General features: G+C 36.9%; 1 protein-coding gene across 1 annotated transcript; it reads right to left on the bottom strand.

Moving 5' to 3' along the window:
• Positions 1 to 3,317: 3,317 nt before the first annotated feature.
• LOC131854493 (uncharacterized) lies at positions 3,318 to 4,346 on the bottom strand. The gene has a single exon (XM_059205623.1). The coding sequence runs from the start codon at positions 4,344 to 4,346 to the stop codon at positions 3,318 to 3,320; it is 1,029 nt and encodes a 342-aa protein (XP_059061606.1).
• Between the last annotated feature and the right edge of the window lie 16,998 nt (positions 4,347 to 21,344).

The raw sequence follows: 21,344 nt of genomic DNA, 5'->3' as shown, positions 1-21,344 counted from the left end.
ATTTGCATAAAAACGTCCAGACCAACAAGCAATCATATGTCATGTTTATGAATTCAAATGTTTATATTGTGCGGACAACGAACTTGCACCCACTGGAAGGTGAAGCTGTGTGTTAATCTGCTATACCACCAAGCTTGCTAGCTTGAATATTGACTTTCCATAGTAAATGCTAAATAATTTTCTTAATATACTTAATAACGTCATTCTTGTAAAACATGTTCAATTCCGTTAAAAGTGTAAAAATATTGAACATTTGAATGAAAATTTAATTATGATCCCTCAGTACATACCTAGAAACAATAGATAATAAAGATATAATATTTATTATATATTAATATATATAAAATAAATTATAATAAAATATATATTTTGTATTTTGAGTACAGGAAGGTTTGGTACCCATAAGGACTAAAATTATAGCGCCTATTAATTGAATGTGAGCAATTATCAAATTCAAAAATCATTTATTCATGTAGGACACTTTAGCCGCTTATGAACGTCAAGTTTTTACATTATATTTTTTTTCCCTACCGTCCAGTTCGTTATATAGATTCAATTGAGAAAAACTGGCAAGAAACACATTTGAATTACTTTTTTTTTAATCCAGTTTATTTACAATGTATAGGTATTTGTATAGGTGTCTATGTCTATTTTTTTATTTTTATTGGGTTGTTTGGGCTATTGTCAGATGTGTAGCACCTGTAGCACTGCGACCTACATAGATCTATTGTGCTCGCCCTTTTCAGAGTTCGCTACCTAGACCCGTCAGGGACAAGAATTGAAGGATATTCTTAGGAGCGATCGTTTTTATCTCCTCGGGAAAGAGTGTAAACTTTCCAAAGGAGATATTTCGTTTATGCAAGAGTACTACAACCACATAGGATGTGAAGCGGCGTTTCCTCTTCAGTTTGGCAGAATCTGCAGATACTTGTCGTGCATAGGCCTAGCTTAGCCATATGCTTGTTCAATTTGCAGTGTCCTGTGAGGGCCCTAGTCATCATGCATATGTTGTTTTTACTCAATTGCAGTAATCTATTGGAGTATTTGGTCGAGAAGCCCGATATAAGGTCTTTTGAATGTATTAATCCTGGCATTTCTTGCCAGTGATTCAGTTTCTCGTTTGGTTATTAATTTGAGATGTCCCAGTTTTAGGCAACGAGGCACACCACAGAAGGGTTCGGGGCCCAGTTGGACGGTTTTTGCCCCTAACTTTGCCAGATGGTCGGCATTCTCATTGCCCTCAATATTTGAATGCCCGGGGACCCATCTCAGAATAATATTATTTCTGCTTCCTACTTCATTTAGTAGCAGGATACAGTTTCTAATAAGTTTAGAACGGATTTCGTACGAGTTAAGTGCTAGTAGAGCAGCTTGACTGTCCGAATAAATGTATATGTTCTGATTGATGTAGTTGAGGCTTAGGATTACTTCCAGACATCTAATTAAGGCGTAAGTCTCTGCCTGAAAGATTGAGGCGTATTTTCCTAAGCCTATATAGTTGCAGATTTTGGGTTTTACACCACATATTCCACATCCTACATCATCTCCTATTTTGGACCCGTCTGTAAACCAGACTAGGTCATGCTCTGAGTGAGACGGTGTATGGTTATTTTGCCATTCGTCTCTTCCAGATATTTCGATTTTGTAATATTGTACAAAGTTACACTCTGGTGCCATGTTGTCTTCAGGCATTCCCAGAATAGGATCACTCATAATCGAGTCTTGTATAGTTTTTATGGCCAGGGAATGCCAAGATATCCTCCTTTGGGAACTTATTCTGAGCATATTGGCTTTCGCCTTTTCCTGTATGAATAGAGGAAGGGGCGTCAAGTCCAATAATGCGTCTAGAGCTGCTCCCGGCGTGGTGCTCATGGCTCCTATATAATAATCAGACAAGCAATTCTCTGTAGGCTGTTTAGCTTGGTGGCAGCTGTGGATTGGAGGGTTTTACTCCACCAGATTGCGCAGGCATAGGTGGTAAGCGGTCTCACCACTGCTGTATAAAGCCATAGGGCAATTTTGGGGTTGATTCCCCATCTGGGCCCCGCTACCCGTCGGCTTATACCTAGGGATGTTTTCGCCTTTTGAGTTATGTTGTCTATGTGTGTGTTCCATGTCAGTTTTTGGTCGAAGGTTACGCCCAGGTACTTGACTTCTTTGGAGCACTCTAATATTCTTCCATTTACTTTAGGCATGACAAGTTTGTCAAGTTTCTTCCTTTTTGTAAACGGAACAATTACTGTTTTATCAGGATTTACTGATAATTCATTTTCCTTACACCATTTAACTATGATGTTTAGTGCTCTTTGGATGCGGTCTGATATTGTTGTTGCACAGAACCCTCTGACCATGACTACTAAATCGTCTGCGTAGCCTTGTATCAAATTGGTTTTTGGTCATAACATCTAAGAGCTGGTCTACCGTTAGTAGCCACAGCAGTGGCGATAAAACGCCTCCTTGAGGGCATCCTTTGGTAGGTCGGATTTCTAACGTACTGTTGTGAAGAGTAGTTTTAATGGTTCGATTTGAGAGCATTGCTTTGATCCATTGAGTGGTGGTTTCATCCACTTTCTTGCGGATGAGTCCCTGTGAGATGGTCTCTATGGGCGTGTTATCAAAAGCACCCTCAATATCGAGAAATGCACATAGAGCTATTTGTTTGTCCTCAAAGGCCTTCTCGACCTTGTCGGTGAGTTCGAGCAAGGCGGTCTCTGTGGAATGTCCCTTGCGGTAGGCATGTTGATTCCTGTGCAGGGGAGCATTTTCGAGGATTGTAGCTCTAATGTGTTGGTCCAGAACCTTTTCCATGGTTTTTATTATGAAAGAGGTCAGGCTTATAGGTCTGTGAGACTTTGGCTGCGAGTAGTCTCTTCGACCGGTTTTCGGTACGTAGGTAACTTTGACCTTCGTTAATGGTTCTGGTATAAAACCCCAGGCAAAGCTGGCTCTAAATATTCTTACCAGATAGGGAGATAGGATGTCAAGCCCTTGTTGTAACAGGGCCGGGAAAATTCCATCTTCTCCCGATGATTTATATGGCTTGAAAGATTTTATAGCCCATATAATTTGTTTTGGTCGAAAAATCCTCGCAGCTCTGTTCCACGCCTCATGGTTGGGCTTTTGTAGATGTGAGCTTGGAGGGTTCTCCTTATCTCTTGAGATATGAACCGAACCAGGGAAGTGGGTTGTAGATAGCAGCTGTAGAGTTTCTTCCTCTGATGTCGTATAGGTACCATTGGGCCTTTTCATAAGTCCAATTTGGTTATTTGGCGCCTTGGCAAGCATTTTGTGTAATCTGGATCCTTGGGGAGTCTGAGTTATCTCCTCGCAGAAACACGCCATGATGCTCTTTTGGCTTTCCTAATTTCGCAGTAGTATTCCGTTTGGGCTTTACTATATTGGGCCCATTCGAAAGGTCCCTTTTTAGCCCTGTTGGATAATTTGCGAGTTTTCTTCCTCAGCTTTTCTAGACTCTTATTCCACCAGGGTGTTTTACATTTGGCGGTTTTGGTTTTGATGGGACAGTTGTTCTGGTAGGCACTTATTATGCCACTTAGAAGTATGTCCACAGCGAGTTCTAGTTCTAGAGGAGATTTGATACTCTTCGGAAGGTCCGCAATTAGGCTTGTAAGACTGTCTCTGTATTTAGGCCAATCTGTAGCCTTTGGGTTTCTGTAGAGTATGGGGTTTGAGTCTGTTGCAGCCTCAATTGTGAATCTGATGTGCTTGTGATCAGACATGGAGTTCTCATTGCTGACATGCCAATGAGTGATATATTCGGCCAGTTTGTCGGTCGCGAGTGTTATATCTAGTACCTCTTGTCTTGTGGCAGTGACGAACGTCGGTGTGCACCCTGTATTTAGGATTTGAAGACAGTTGGTTAGTATAAAATCATCAAGTGACTTACCTCTGGTATTGATGTCAGAGCTTCCCCAGTTTGTGTGATGGGCGTTTGCATCGCAGCCCACGAGGAGTTCGGCCTTGTGCTTACGGGCGTATTCCACCACAGGCTGTAGGCCGGTTGTCGGGTCTTTGATGATTTTGTTGTTTTCATCATGTCCAGGTAGGTATGCAGAGCAGACCAGTACTTTTGACCCTGTGCATCCAGGGAAATTGACGAAGGCTGTCACTAGGTCATCTGTACATAGTTCTGGAACAGTCAGAAAATCTAGTTTCTTATTAAAAAGAATGCATGCTCTAGGTTTAGTGCCAGTGGTATTAAAAAGAATATTACCTGAGGCATTGAGGCCTAAAGGCGTGGCTTTGTTGAGCCATGGCTCTTGTATCAGAGCAAGGTCCAGGTCGTTTTTGCGGAAGAGGTTTTCTATGACCGCTGTTGCTGCCATAGCATGATGTAAGTTGACCTGGACAATGTTGGCTCTGATACATTGCTTGCGTGTGGGCGTGTTAGCAGCTTCCTTTCGCCTTCCCTGTGGGACGTGGGCGTCCCTTTGGGTTGCGATTGGAAGCTGTGGCGCTCCTGCCGCGATCTTTCCGTCCCGTCTTGAAACTGGGGATCCTCGTCTGCGAGGTCCCCTTTGGCTGGGGAAAGCTGCCTCTGGCGGGTTTGGCGTTGGTGTCTACGCCCTTCGCCGCTTCGGATGGTGTGGGTATTCCTGTGGCAGATCTTTCATTACCGTCCGAAGTAGGCTGCTGTGTAGGCGTGGAGATCCCCTTGACCCGGAACAGGACTTTTTTAAAGCCAAGGTTGACTTTATAGTCCTGTGTTCTGAGGAAGTCAACCGAAGGCTCGTCCAGAGATACGGTCAGGACTGTACCGTTCTCTTCAGCCTTACGGTTGAGTATTTTCCACAGTTCGGAATTTAGGCAGTCATTTTGGGACTTCAGCATTCTGAGTGCCTCATCGACCGACCTTGTCTCCGAACTGGGGATGAAGGCCGTTCCAATGGCTGGTTTGGGCATCGCTCTCTCGTCCAACACAGAGAGTTCTGCGTCGGCCCAGGGTTTTAGGGAGGGCGTTATGCTCTCCAGCCATATTTTGGTCGGCTCATTCTGGCAAGTGATTAGCAGCCAACCAGGTTTGAAACTGCAACCTACAAATCGAGGGCCCTTCCCAGCTTCCGTGATCTTGCCAACTTCCCGGAGAACTGAGGAGCGCACCATGCTCATCATTTCGTCCGTCATTGGGGCCGTGTGTCGGATCCCCACTCGGAACGATTTGAGAGCATCCTTATAGGTTGCAGTTTCCTCCTTTGCGTTTACGTTCGTCCCTGTAGTCGTTACGCGCTGCTTGGGTGCAGGCGTTCGCAACTGGTGGGCCGTATTCGTAGAGCGCTTAGTTGAGCTACTAGTGACACTTGTTGGTGCAAACACCATTGGGCTTGAAGAGCCACCTGGTGTCGCAAGTGCCTGGTATGTGACTCTAGGTGTCTGAGGTACAGTAGGCGCTGGTGACTTTGCAGTCTCCGCTGCCTGAGTACCTGTCCCGGTGGGCGTCGGCTGCGCCACGCGAGGCGCTTTGTGCGTATGCTCCTTTGGGGACACCTCCTCTGACCGTGGGCGCTTGATGGATCTTACCTCTGAGGGCTGGTCTCGCATTGGCTTCCGGCAGAGTTCTAAAGCTTCATCAGCCTTGATGTTGGCGGCTATTAACAGTTTTAGGCGTTTCCGCGCTGATCCTGTTAACCTCCTTCGTTTTGGTTTTGGCTTTGAGTCCTTTTTGGGCGTTAGACCTAGGTCATCCGTCCCTGTAGGCTCAACAACCATCTCCAAACAGTTTCCGTCATCGGATGAAAGTTCTTGGCGTTCATTTTCGTCCAAGGTACTTCCTTCAAGCAGTTTCTCAATGTCATCGATGATGTCCATATTGTGAGAATATTTAAAAGTCGTCCACTCGATGTCCCACCCTCCTCGGAGCCCGCAAATGGGGATGCCGCAATGGCACCAGGATCTTCTCGAGTGGATCTAGGAGCAGAAAGGTGGCGTCTTTGCGCGACATCGGGAGTTCGGACAACTGCGGCTAGAGAACTTCCACAGTGCCTTACCCCGTCAGCATGGCCGACTACCTTCTCCGAAGAGACCTTCCCACTCCTCGCCGTGCTCCTGTGACGGTAAAGCACTGGACCATTTCCCGAGCAGTGGCTGGCTGCTCAGGCGACCGTTTCGCCAGAAATATGGGCCAAAGGAGGCGTGTTGTCGCCCGGAGGTAACTGCTCCGACCTCCGATTGACTCAACCTCCCAGGATCCCGTCTTCCCCGCTTACGGCGCTCAACTGCGCAGGCCTTAGCGCAGGTAGGTGCAGGAAGCTATTTAAATTTAATAGTATATAGGTAAATATATATAGGAAGGCTATAATTAGTTCTGGTGCTTGCCCAGGCACATTTTATTTATAAATACACTATTGATACAATATATATACATATGTGCTGCAGACTCACCTACTAGGTGCAGCTGATTGAAATAAATATGATAGTTTGAAAGAGAAGAAGGATATATTAATATAAATATGACACTACTTGTAAGTTATTTTATAATATACATACATATACTGTATACAAAGACCCTCGCTATTTATCCGGGCTTGGGACCGGCAACTTTGGAGGAGCGGATTTTGTGGTCCTCTCCAGCCGAAAGCAGGCTAGGTTAAATGTCTATGTCTAACATTAAATGAAAATCCCGAACATGAAAACTACTGCCATGCACGCTCGTCATTCAAGTAATCGTTTAGTGAGTAATAAGCCTTGCTCAGTAAATATGATTTAACAGATGTTTTGAATTTATTTAAGGATAATTCCAATATATCCTTTGGTATCTTATTGTAAATGTTTATACCTATTCCCATAAAAGACCTATTGACTTTTTCTAAACGATACTTGGGGACAGCAAGTTTATCTTTAAATCTAGTATTAATATTATGAATATTGCTGTTTTTTGGAAATAAGTCAAGATTTTTATGAACATATAGAATATTTGAATATATAAATTGAGAAGCAACGGTGAGAATATTTGCCTCCTTGAATTTCTCTCTTAATGAGTCACGACTCTTCATACAGTAGATCGCTCGAATGGCACGTTTTTGTAATATGAATATATTTTTAATATCTGCCGCTTTTCCCCATAATAATATTCCATAAGAGAGTAAACTATGAAAATAACTGAAATAGACCAATCTAGCAGTATCAGTATCAGTGTACTGTCTAACCTTACGTAGGGCAATAGCTGCTGAACTCAGTTTCGCTGCAAGACTTTGAATTTGTGCACCCCATTGTGTTTTATTATCTAATGTGATTCCTAGAAAGACAGTAGATTCTATAAATTCGGGAGATTCGTCATTTAATTTTATGTTGCAATTAGTATTAAAACTTTTAGACAGAGAGAAATTAACACATTTTGTTTTTTTAGCGTTTAACATAAGATTGTTAGTTGTAAACCAGTGCAAGAGACGCCGCAAAGCACTATTTACATCGTCATAATTATTAGTCATTCTATTAACTTTAAAAATCAATGAAGTATCATCTGCAAATAACACTATCCCGCATCTATCCTGCATGCCATATGGGAGATCATTTATGTATACTTGGAATAAAAATGGACCGAGAATAGATCCTTGAGGTACACTCATTTGCACAAGTGACCCGTCAGACGTAGCGCTGCTAACCTTTACTTTCTGTATTCTATGAAATAAATAAGATTTTATTAAATTTAAAGCGTTGTCTTTGACGCCATAAAAAGCCAGTTTTTTCAATAATGTGTTATGATCAACGCAATCAAAAGCCTTAGAAAGGTCACAAAAAACACCTATCGCATCCATTGTATTTTCCTATGCAGCAAATACGTGTCTGAGCAACTCTGCACCTGCGTCTGTAGTTGAACGACCTTTGGAAAAACCGAATTGACTATTGTGAATTAAATTATTTAAATTGAAATAACTGACAAGTTGCATAAGGATTATTTTTTCAAAAATTTTACTGTGCTACCTCTTAGGGAGGTCTATAATTTATTGGGTCAGTCCTGTCTCCAGATTTAAAAAGTGGTATGATTTTACTAATTTTCATTATATTAGGAAATTTACCATCACCTATACATTTATTAAAAATAAAAGAAAGAGATAGCGCAATAATTTCCATTATACTATCCAGTATTTTAACAGATATACCCCATAAATACTCTGTTTTTTTATTATTTAGCCGTTTAATATTTTCATTATTTCTACTGATGTTGTGTGTGTAAAGTTAAATACAGCTGATGACTTGCTAACATTGTCTGTTAGTAAAGTTTCAGCAGCAGACGAGGAAGATTTTAGAGCCTGTGTCGTAATTAATGGAATATTAGTAAAATAAGATTCGAATGTATCCGCGACCTCTGTGTCGGAATTTACCAATTTGTTATTAATATATAAAGCTATTTTGCTATTTTGAACATTAACTTTTCCAGTTTCGCTATTTATTACTTTCCAAGTGGCTTTTATTTTATCTTTAGATTTAGTTATTATTTTACCCAAATAGAGAGACTTAGCTGACATCTGACAAACCCTTTTAAATATTTTCGAATAAGATTTTACATATTCATGAAATAGGGGATCGGATATATAGCTTCGTTTTTCGTAAAGTTCGTAAAGATTAGCCCTAGATTTATAAATACCAAACGTGGCCCAGTCACAAAACTTTGATTTTACATTAGTTGAAAATGTTTTTGTTTTAAATTCATTGCTAGCGTCTTGCTCAATTCAATTAAAAATATGTTCACATACAATGTCCGGGTCACATTGAGGTATTACGAGACTAGATATTTTATGTTCAATTTTATTTTTAAAACGTGCCAAATTATTTTTTGTAATTTGTCTGAATGTAATTGTTTGAGTCCCTTTAGACCCCTTATTTAAATCAATTTTTTGTCCATAATGATCAGAGCCAAGACAGTCGAAATTCATTTTCACCTTTATACTTCACAATTACAGAAAACATTATCTATACAAGTGGCAGAATTTTCTGCAAAGATTGTGCAAATCAAAAGATTAAATAAGTTAATCAATCTTATTGAGCATCCCGATAATAAATCAACATTAAAATCGCCACATACAAATAATGTTTTATTCCTCCGTGTGGCTCATCTCAATGCTTTCTCCATAGCCAGTTCAAAAGAATCAAAACAAGCCGATGGCGGATGATAAACACAAATTATTATACGAGTAACTAATTCTACGCATGATAGTTCAATTGTTTGCTCAATGGAAATATTTACAATGTCTTGACGGTTTTAAATTCTACATAATTTTTTAAAATAATAATTGACCCGCCATGAATAGCATTGTTCCTAGCAAAAAAACTAGCTATACTGTAATGTTCAAAAGGACAAATTATTTCATATTGTTTAAGCCAATGTTATGTCAGACATAACACCCGTACATTGTTAGATTCTAAGAAAAGACTTAATTCTAATTCTTTGCTGAAGAAGCCACGAATATTTTGATGAATAATGAATAATGATGTTATACGCTAGTAAACTAGCAATAGTCTTTTTTTGTTTTTTAGGAAGATAAAAATTACTTCCAGTCATATAATAATTTGTAACAAATTTGTTACTTTCAAAGTAAAATATATCATTACAATGATATGTCAACGAATAAATTAAATTATTTACACTACAAATGAACCTATTCTGTTCATTAGTCAAGGATTGAGAGTATCGAAAAACCTACCATCTATACATATATATAAGATTGAAGTGTCTGTTTGTAATATTGAAATACCCGTTTTTTACTACATGCATATGGATATATATACGGTATATATACCAAAACATTTTTTTTTATAATTTTTGTCTGTCTGTCGGTCTGTTTGTTCCGGCTAATCTCTGAAATGGCTGGACCGATTTTGACGGTATTGGAGGTAGCTGATGTAATAAGGAATAACTTTAGGCTACTTTTACTTTAGATTTTTTTTTATTTTAGATAAAAAAAATATAAACATAAATTCCACGTGGACTAAGTTGCGGGAACAGCTAGTGTTACATAAATCTGCTCGTCAAATACTGTAGGTACACTGCTGTTACCTGCGATTACGTCCGCGTGTAAGTATAGTTGTGTTGACTTCATGGGTTCACCCTGGGTATCTAAAAGCCACTTTATTACTATAAAAAATATGTAAGTATGAAATTCGATTTATTATTTTGTGTTATAAGAAAAATAATATACCATTTTATTTTATACTATTTGCATCAATTTATTTTACGTTAAAATTAAAATTTAGTTTAAATTGGTCCAGGTGTTTCAGAGATTAGGAAGAACAAACAGACAGACAGACAAAACATGTTTTTAATGTAAATAGGTACAGTATATACTTTCATATGTATTTATTGAAAACCTGTTAATTTGAAATTACAAACAGACACTTCAATTTTATTGATTTCTACAAATAGGTAGCATTCACATTTCATTTTTACGTACACTGAACTGCAGAAGATTACAATTGATCGATTGATACCGGCCTTATAGTTATTCAGGTACTTCAGCTGCATTATCTAAATCGGTTCTATGTTTAGGTTTAGCTCCTCAACGATGTAATGAAGCCAGTCAGATAACTGAAGATCTTCTCAAGTAGATATCCTATCTTAAGCCTAAATGTATATTGCATCTCAAAGTGTACATGTATAGATATCAACTTAGTCTGATTAGAATCCTTACACCGTGTAGCAGCATACAAATACTTTCTACACGTGCCGCCTTTAGTCCTTGTAACTATCAGCAGAACTTGTTAATAACTCTTTAGTTTATATAAAGAAAATATAAATTTGATAATTATACATTCCTTGTCATCGTTAGAACAATAGAAAATATAGATTGTAAATTTAGACTTCATCGTGAAATATAATTGTGATATAATATTTTACTTTCCCTCTTTTATTGATGCCCTAACTACGAACCTAATTATAATTCATTCAAGATTTCCGACAATGGTTTAAAACTGAATATTTGACGACATTGGTTTAGAAAGGTAAAGAGAAGACAAATGACTTGAAAATAGGTGACGTTGTATTGATCGAGACTGATGGAAAAAGGATTAAATGGCCATGGTGTGGTGACAAATATTTTCACAGGTCGAGATCAGGTTTGTAGAACGGCTCAACTAAAAACTTAAACGGGGTTGAAAATTCGACCTTTCCAAAAACTATATTAATTGGAAGTTAGTGATCCTTCGGTAGTATTGTCTCATTCAAGGTCGGAGTATGGTGATAATAATATAGAGGTATCGAGGTCGATAAATAATGTTGTTCCCATTTCCACACAGGTTGGGCAGACTACTCGTACGGGTCGACGCATAAAGATTCCAAGTAGGTATTTGTTGTAAATGTTTAAATGTTTTTTTTTATTATTGTTCAAATATTTTAAATTTACATACATACATTATTGACATTACGTATACTCGGCCACATATACTGGTACTTATAATTATTGTGAATTTTATGAATTGTTTTTAAACTGTTGTAGTTCTACAGTTAGAATACATATTTGATTAATTAATTATCTTCTGGTGAGGAGAATGATAATAACTCTTTAGTTTATATAAAGAAAATATAAATTTGAAAATTGTAGGGGAGACCGGGGCAAGATGAGATAGCTAAGACAAAACTCGTTATACAATGAAAATTAAACTCTTTAATAACATTCTTTAACAAAAGAGATAACCATTATACATTTCTCTCTTATAATTAAACGTTGTAGCATGCAAAATCACAGAACTTTTTTTGGCAAATAATGAAAAAATAAACTCGGCAAATTTCCCGTTTTGCCCCATAGCTGGGGTAAGATGGGAAACGCTGTGGGGCAAAACAAGTACGCTTTTTAATCGGGTAGACAGCGTTCACAAATGTGTGCCTCTTCGTCTTCCTCATCTACTCCGGCACATGAATTATGCGCCCAACCGTGGCATGCGCCGCAGATGACCCAACCTTCCGTTGAATCTGAGTATAAGTACCCACAATAGATGCAAGCACAGTCATCCTCTACTTGGGATGAACTATCTTCCGATTCTGTTTCATTTTTGCACTTTTTGGTTTGACGCTTTTTCTGCAGATTTTCCTTGTCTGTTGTCTTTTTAATCTTCTTTGCAGTCTTTTTTCCAGGTTTCCTTATTTGTTTTTTACCTTTTTCAGTCACTTGATTATCAGTCTTTTTCTTATTTTTACCTTCTTTAATACTTATATGTTTCATGAGTTCGTTTTTGTAAGGTGATTCAGTTAGTACTGCAGTCTTCCCTCGTTTCCTAGTCTTTCTCTCCTGAGTCCTAACTTCTTTAGGTATGACCATAATATTTTCAGGACTTACCAGAAAAGAAGTTTCTCTTTTTATTTGCCTTTCGGGAGTTTTGTCTTTAGCTCGAAATGTTGACGTCGAAGGTTGCTCGGCCAATGTTTGTTCAGGGTTCTTTCTAGTATTAATAATCTCGGGAGAATATCTATTGAAAATATCATCTGCAACAGAAGACGTGGTAGTCATAGAAATGTCAATTTGAGAATTGAACGAGACCTGGGCATCATTGTTATTCGAAAAAGATGTGGCTGGTTCAACAATATCTTCTTTTTCAGTAGATAAAACTGGATGGACAGCATATTCTGAGGATATCAGAGGCTCTGGAACACTCCCTTTATCAATTTGTAAGTTTGGATTAGAAATAATGTTTTCTGTATTTTCTGACAAACCACGACCATTTTCAGCCTGAGAACAAATAGCAGAAGAAGGTACATTATTTTGCTGGGTTGCAGACGAAATTTGGCCAAGGTGAACTGAAGGGGATGGCCGCGATAGATTTTCTTCAGTGATTGCAGGTTCGGATGTTTGAGTTGATGGAGCATTTTCCACATTTAGCTCTTCTCTTGCCAGATTTTCTGTGTTAGTCGTCTCTGCAGCTATGAAATCAGCATCCGTAAATACATTTTTATCTAGCGGCCATACACCACATTTCCGAAATCCATTTATGGCTGTTAACATTGTGGCTGCTTTTAAGTAAGCTTGTCCAAAAAGTTTTGCCACTTGATATGGTGTAACCACGCGACCAGGGTGATCTCTGAGCCATTTTTTCACTTCTGCACTGTAGTACGTGCTTAAAGGTCTCATGAAAGACACATCTAAAGGCTGCAATTTGTGAGTGCAGTGTGGTGGTGTACATAGTAAAATCATATTATTTTCTCTTGCATAATCTATCAGGTCAATATTTTTGGTATGTGAAGAGTGACCATCTAACAGAAGCAATACAGGCTTTTCTTTTGTTGGTTGTGCAAACTGCACAAATGATTTAAACCAATCAAAAAATATTTTTGTTGTAATCCAACCATTGTCACTGCATGTACCCCAAAACCCTGACGGAGCATCATCCAGAAGTTCTTCTTTCATCCGCTTCCGAGCGTATATTAACATTGGCGGGACATAGGTGCCAACGGCATTAAAACAAATTTCAGCAGTGACCAACTGACCTCTCTCTGCTGATGAGAGGCAGCCGACTTGCTTCTGGCCCTTCGTTGACAATATCTTAGATTGACTTTTTGGAACAGTACTGATCCCCGTTTCGTCTACATTGTAGATCCTTTCAGGCGTCAGTTTATGTTTATCTATTACATTTTCCAACAATGTAAAAAAATTATCGACTGCCACTCTGTTAAAAGCCATCGCTCTTGCAGCTGATGTTGGTTCTGGGCGTCTGTATGCTAGATCAGGGTGTCGTTTTAAAAACCCGCTGAGCCAATCTTCTCCTGCCATACCAGTTTCTGTATTAAATGGGTTATCTATATGATTCCGCTGAGCCAACTGATAAGCTATAATGCGTAGCTCTTTTCCTGTTAAACCAAAAAGCCGTGCTTCCATAGATTTCACATACTCCGCCAACTCATTTTCTTGCTCGGCTGTGAAAACTGTTTTGAATCGTCCCAAATGTTTTTTCTCGCAGTCGTTATAAGAATCAGTGTTAGCATTAACAGTTTCACGAGCTTTTCTTACTCGTCGTTCTAAGGTCGACTTCGGAACATCGTAAGTAGCCGAGGCTCGAAGAAATCCCATTCTATCAGTAAGAACAGCATTTACTGCTCTTCTCATGTCTTCTTCGTTCCATTTGCCACGATCTGTTTTTCGTTTATAGTTGCGAACCATTTTATCTGTAGACAAATAAATAAATAGGTAAATACTTTTGATCCTGATTTAAGTAGAATTTAAAAATATTATCAGTAGGTACCTACATAGAAAATGTTATTTTAATCACAAGGGCGGGGCAAAACGGGATAGTATCCCATTATGCCCCGATCATCTTGCCCCGATCCACACGTAGTTAAAAAAGATGACGCAATTCTAACCTCAAACTTAACCGGCGAAAAAATCTGGTTTAAATTTAATGTTTTGGACTCCTATAATAAGCTCGGGATAGAAATAATACATTAACACAGGTACTTACATGTCTGTACATCAGTTTTCGAATCAAATTTCGCGTAAAAAAACTTACAATATCACTTTTTTCTCTCTGCAACGCAAAAACGAGTTCTAACCTGTCCGCTCTGCATGGACGCACTTGCGGAGAGTGAAGTTCGTGCAAATGGCGCTGTTGCCGCTCAGAACACAATAACAATTCACGCACACAAGCTTACTTCCCGTGCTGCCCCGAACTTCATCTTGCCCCGGTCTCCCCTACATTCCTTGTTATCGTTAGAACAATAGAAAATAAAGACTGTAAATTTAGACTTCATCGTGAAATATAATTGTTATATAATATTTTACTTTCCTCTTTTATTGATGCCCTATCTACGAACCTAATTATAATTCAATATCTATTATTATATATATATATATATATATATATAAACACCTCTTTGGGCACTTTGTTGATCACGCCACAACCTAAACACTTGCCGATTCCACCTTTTGCACTGAATAACTTGACCTCTATCGCGTATATCTCAGGCGGTATGGCAACGTCGCATTCTATTTTGCGATGTGGCCATATATATTCGTCGATAGTACGATATACTCGACACTTTTTTTACTAATAATTCGTGACTGAATGGCTCCGAACGGCTAAATTTTTGGTATACACAAAGACTTTTTGGCTCTGAATATATTCCAAAAATCAATTAATTATGTTGATCACTTTATATACTCGTCCTTACTGCGATACTTACTTTCATCCGAATATATATAGATACCGTAACGGTCTATCAATTATGACTTTATTAATTTACTAATGTAGATATTTTATATTCGCAATGCTCCATACATGCAAGCTCCAGCAACGGTGGAGGCAGGGTCCCCCTGCACCGTACACCGCACCCCGCGCACACAAACAAATTAGATATTTTTTGAATACACAAAGACTTTTTGGCTCTGTATATATATTTCAAAAATCAGTTAATTGTGTTGATCACTTTATATACTGGTCCTTACTGCGATACTTATTTTAATCCGAATATATATAGATACCGTAACGGTCTATCAATTATGAATTTACTAATCTAGATATTTTATATTCGCAATGCTCCATACATGCAAGCTCCAGCAACGGTGGAGGCAGGGGGGAGCACCGTACACCGCACCCCGCGCACATAAACAAATTAGAATAAATTAAATTCATAAGATTATTTATATATTTCGACTGCCTCGGTGGTCACACCGCTTTACATCCGATGGTCGCGGGTTCGATTTCTCGCACGATGCAAACATTTGTACTCATCGGTCATCGATTGTTTTCATCGGTCTGGGTGTTTTATATGTATATTATATATGTATTTACAAAATAAAAATATCTATTTATATCAGTTCAGTATCAGTCTGTGTTAATTGTCCAGGGTTATTTATTATATTTTTATAAACGGTTTAATTTTTCCATCGCACCGCTCGCTATCGACAGTGAATTCATAGAAATGTCACTCTAAAAACAAAAATAGTTTTGTGTTTTGTATTTCAAATACTAAATGCAAAATAGGTATTTTCAAAATACTTTTTAAAAATTAAGTACCTTTTGAATTTTTGTCCAAACCTCAGATATTTTATTTATTTTAGGTATATCAATCATTACATAGTAATATAAAAACAAAGTCGCTGTCGCATCTAACAGTACATAAACAAAGAAAGAAGACTTTGGCTCTGATACCGTAACGGCCTATGAATTATGAATTTATTATACCTAATCTAGATATTTTATATTCGCAATGCTACGTACATTGTAATATCCGCCTCCATTCATTGTAACGGTGGAGGGACTAAATAGTTGAATAAAACTGAATAAGCAGTTGCTCCACTCTATAGGTACTGCGTCGTCGTCGTATGCTGTTCATTTTTTCACTCGTTTTGGCGCCAAGAGAGGGTCACATAGTCGTGGTCAAGTTAAGAACTTATAATTTAATTTTGATAACAATAGATACAAGTAAAAAGTAGGTATTATATTAATGTACGTAAGTACTGTACTTAAAAATATTTATTCTTTACTGTATGTACATTTGAAAAACTTAACACTTAAGGACTTGTACATATACACGTACATACTGCCATTTTCTCTTAAAGACATCCAGAGAAGCACTATTTATCAAATACGCGGGGTGCACCGACCTTTGACCTTATAACACCTGATTCGCGCGTAACGAATTACATTGCTATTTTTTGGTATTTTATAGTGGATATTTCACTATAAAATATTATTATTTCTTTAGATTATGACGTAATAACATAGTTTACATGATTTTAAGGGAAACATACGATAAAAAAAATTCCCGTAAAATGTAAAAGATAAAAAATGGTTATTGTTGGTTATCCTTAAGAGATAGACATATACCATCACGGACTTTTTTGTTGACCTTATATTGATACATCTCAAAGCACTAGACAATACGCATTTTCATTAAACAGTAGTGTATTTTTATTTATTTATTTAACTTTAATGCACAAAAAAATTTGTACACGTGGCGGACTCAATATCTTGACTCGTTAATTACTAGGCAACTATGAGTGGTGCAGAGAAAGATTATTGGCGGCGCACTAATATAAATAAGAAATGTCAAAAAAAGATATATAAATACAAAGCAAAATATAAATTTTTATAAAAAAGTAACAATATACATACATAAATATATATGTAAATATAACCCATAAATGTATAAATATTCTATATAAATAAATACATAATGATCCGATAATCAAATTATAAGTACAGTCTCAAATTGAAAGTAAGAAAAACAGAAAATAGAGAGAGAACTATAGGGATATAACAGAAAGATGTGAAAAAAGGAGAAGGACAGTAAAAAAGTTACAAATTTAAATAATGTTCCCGCAATTTCTGTTTAAATGAATTTATTACATTATTATATATATTAGGCATACGACTAGCCTTATGACTGTTACTTTTTTTTTTTAATCTATACATCTATACATGTAAATAAAATTGGAGTGTCTGTTTGTAATATTGAAATAACCGTTTTTTACTACTTGCATATGAATATAAATACGGTACATACACCAAAATAACATATTTTACAAGTTTTGTCTGTCTGTCTGTCTGTTTGTTCCGGCTAATCTCTGAAATAGCTGGACCGATTTTGACGGGACTTTTTTTGGCAAGTAGCTGATGTAATAAGGAGTAACTTACGCTACTGTTATTTTAGAAAAATAAAATAAAATTTCACGCGGACGAAGTCGCTGGGGCCAACTAGTCTATAGATATACCGAGATTTAATGTTTAAGTTGCTATTATGTTGTTGACAAAATTTTACTGTAATGTTACTATTACGTTATCCTACACAATTTGTATTATTTTGGATGAATAAATAAATAAATAAATAATAATCTATACATCTATACATTTAATAAAAATTGGAGTGTCTGTTTGTAATATAGAAAAAACCGTTTTTTACTACATGCATATGAATATATATAAGGTACATATACCAAAATAACAATTTTTATAATTTTTGTCTGTCTGTCTGTCGGTCTGTTTGTTCCGGCTAATCTCTGAAATGGCTGGACCGATTTTGACGGTACTTTTTTTGGCAGGTAGCTTATGTAATAAGGCGTAAATTAGGCTACTTTTATTTTAGAAAAATAAAGTTAATTCCACGCGGACGAAGTCGCGGGGACAGCTTGTTTTTAATAAAAACTGTTTATTTGATAAAAAAACATCTTTTTTGTGGTACTTGAGAATGTTGAAGCCTGTTGTTTGTAATATTGAAATAACCGTTTTTTACTACTTGCATATTAATATAAATACGGTACATACACCAAAATAAAATATTTTACAATTTTTGTCTGTCTGTCTGTTTGTTCCGGCTAATCTCTGAAATGGCTGGACCGATTTTGACGGGACTTTTTTTTGGCAGGTAGCTGATGTAATAAGGAGTAACTTAGGCTACTTTTATTTTAGAAAAATAAAGTTAAAAACCACGTGGACGAAGTCGCGGGAACAGCTAGTGTATAATATATTAGAGATACCTACGTGTTTTTTTATTGATGACTAGCTGTACACGGGATTTCGTCCGTGTTGAATTTAACTTTATTTTTCTAAAATATAAGTTTAAATTCCACGCGGACGAAGTCGGGTGTACAGCTAGTTGTCGGTAGTCTAGCGATTTAGCTAGCACACTGCTTTGATTCCTGCTTGGTGGTCGAGGGTTCGATTCCTCGCACGCTGCAAACATTTGTATTCATGAGTATGATTGTTTGTAACGGTCTGGGTGTTTTCTATGTATAGATAATATATATGTATTTACGAAAAAAAATCTTTGTATTTATATCAGTACCCATAACATAATCTTCAGCTAGCTTAACTTGGGTCTAGATGAAGCTGTGTGAATTGTCCTGAGATTACTATAATTACTATAATAAATCTTTTCAAATCAGCCGATGTTTATTTTTGCCATAATACGTGCTGTTACCATGTGATAATATTACGTACGTACTTATTAAACTATTAACTTATTATTAAATTGTTTGTAACGGTCTGGGTGTTTTCTATGTATAGATAATATATATGTATTTACGAAAAAAATCTTTGTATTTATATCAGTACCCATAACATAATCTTCAGCTAGCTTAACTTGGGTCTAGATGAAGCTGTATGAATTGTCCTGAGATTACTATTATTATTAATTGGTACACAGGTAAACTACTAACTAGGCCATATTGGTGTTGTTTGTTATGGTGAAAAAACTAGTAGGTATATATATAAGTTACACGTACAATTTCAAAGACTTATTTCTTGAAAACTACTGGCTATTCTGAAATAAAACTTTAGTGTTTGTATATGTAATGTTTGCATATAAAATATGATTAAAGGTTACCAGTGTATTTACACTTTTACTGAACAAACAGAGTTGTTTAATACTGAAAATATTGTGTGGAAGGCATCAATTACTTTCAGTGCATGTATAGCTTTTCTCTTTTCCTAATTATTATTATTATTAAGTTTAAAGTGGTTGAATTTTACGTAAGGGGTTTTTATACATTATTTCTAATGTACCATTTATTTTAAGTTTTTTAAACTCTATTCATCGAGACCTATCTAATGAGTCCAAACACGATATTTCTGCTGTAAGTTTTCGAAGAGTATGTTCATCATCTGATAATACTGGTGCCAGCATGAAGTCAAGGTTAACAGATAACTAATTACTTTTATTTCGTCAAAATCTTTAGATTACGTATAATAAATTCATAATATCGCTACCTATTCAAATCAAAACAAGTATTAGGTACTTCATGTACTAGTATATAAATTCATCAACACACAAGTAAATGATTTTTAAATATATTCAGAGCCAAAAAATCTTTGTGCATTTAAAAAAAATGCCGATACGGATTCACTATTGCAGGAAATTGTTGAAACAATATATATCGAGTATAGGTATCTACTACTATCGACGAATACATTTGGCAACAACGCATGGTCTCGGTCGGAACGGCAACATCGCATATTAGAATACAAAGATAGTGGTAGAACGCGGAACGGCAACATGTTGCCGTTCCGCCACGCTACCGTTATAGTGGTAGAAAGAGAGAGACAGTGGAATCAGCAATATCTACGGATCGTGGCTGGATCAACTAAGTGTGCAAATGTAAGTATATATATATATATACTTACATTTGTCTTTAATTCAAAGGAAATATAAATAATGAACGCATCACATTTAAAACAGTAATAAGTACGTACGTAATATTATCACATGGTAACAGCACGTATTATGGCAAAAATAAACATCGGCTGATTTGAAAAGATTTATTATAGTAATAATAGTAATCTCAGGACAATTCACACAGCTTCATCTAGACCCAAGTTAAGCTAGCTGAAGATTATGTTATGGGTACTAGACAACAGATATAAATACAAAGTTTTTTTTCGTAAATACATATATATTATCTATACATAGAAAACACCCAGACCGTTACAAACAATCATACTCATGAATACAAATGTTTGCAGCGTCCGAGGAATCGAACCCTCGACCACCAAGCAGGAATCAAAGCGGTGTGCTAGATAAATCGCTAGACTACCGACAACTAGCTGTACACCCGACTTCGTCCGCGTGGAATTTAACTTCTTATATTTTAGAAAAATAAAGTTAAATTCAACACGGACGAAATCCCGTGTACAGCTAGTCATCAATAAAAAAACACGTAGGTATCTCTAATATATTATACACTAGCTGTTCCCGCGACTTCGTCCACGTGGTTTTTAACTTTATTTTTCTAAAATAAAAGTAGCCTAAGTTACTCCTTATTACATCAGCTACCTGCCAAAAAAGTCCCGTCAAAATCGGTCCAGCCATTTCAGAGATTAGCCGGAACAAACAGACAGACAGACAAAAATTGTAAAATATGTTATTTTGGTGTATGTACCGTATTTATATTCATATGCAAGTAGTAAAAAACGGTTATTTCAATATTACAAACAACAGGCTTCAACATTCTCAAGTACCACAAAAAAGATGTTTTTATTAAAAACAAGGTGTTCCCGCGACTTCGTCCGCGTGGAATTTAACTTTATTTTTCTAAAATAAAAGTAACCTAAGTTACTCCTTATAAATCAGCTACCTGCCAAAAAAAAGTACCGTCAAAATCTGTATACCGAGGACGAAGTCGCTGAGGCCAGCTAGTCTGGCCCCAGCGACTTCGTCCGCGTGAAATTTTATTTTATTTTTCTAAAATAACAGTAGCGTAAGTTAACTCCTTATTACATCAGCTACTTGCCAAAAAAAGTCCCGTCAAAATCGGTCCAGCTATTTCAGAGATTAGCCGGAACAAACAGACAGACAGACAGACTGTACTATGCTATACTATGTATTGATTGATATACCTAAAATAAATATAATATCTGAGGTTTGAACAAAAACTCAAAGGGTAATTTATTTTGAAAAAGTATTTTGAAAA

The sequence above is a fragment of the Achroia grisella genome, unplaced genomic scaffold (assembly GCF_030625045.1).
Source record: "Achroia grisella isolate CSIRO2021 unplaced genomic scaffold, CSIRO_AGI_Agris_v1 utg1186, whole genome shotgun sequence".
In the NCBI taxonomy this organism is placed as follows: Eukaryota; Metazoa; Arthropoda; class Insecta; order Lepidoptera; family Pyralidae; genus Achroia; species Achroia grisella.
Note: the sequence above shows the minus strand (reverse complement) of the source record. Positions and strands in the feature narration are given on the sequence as shown.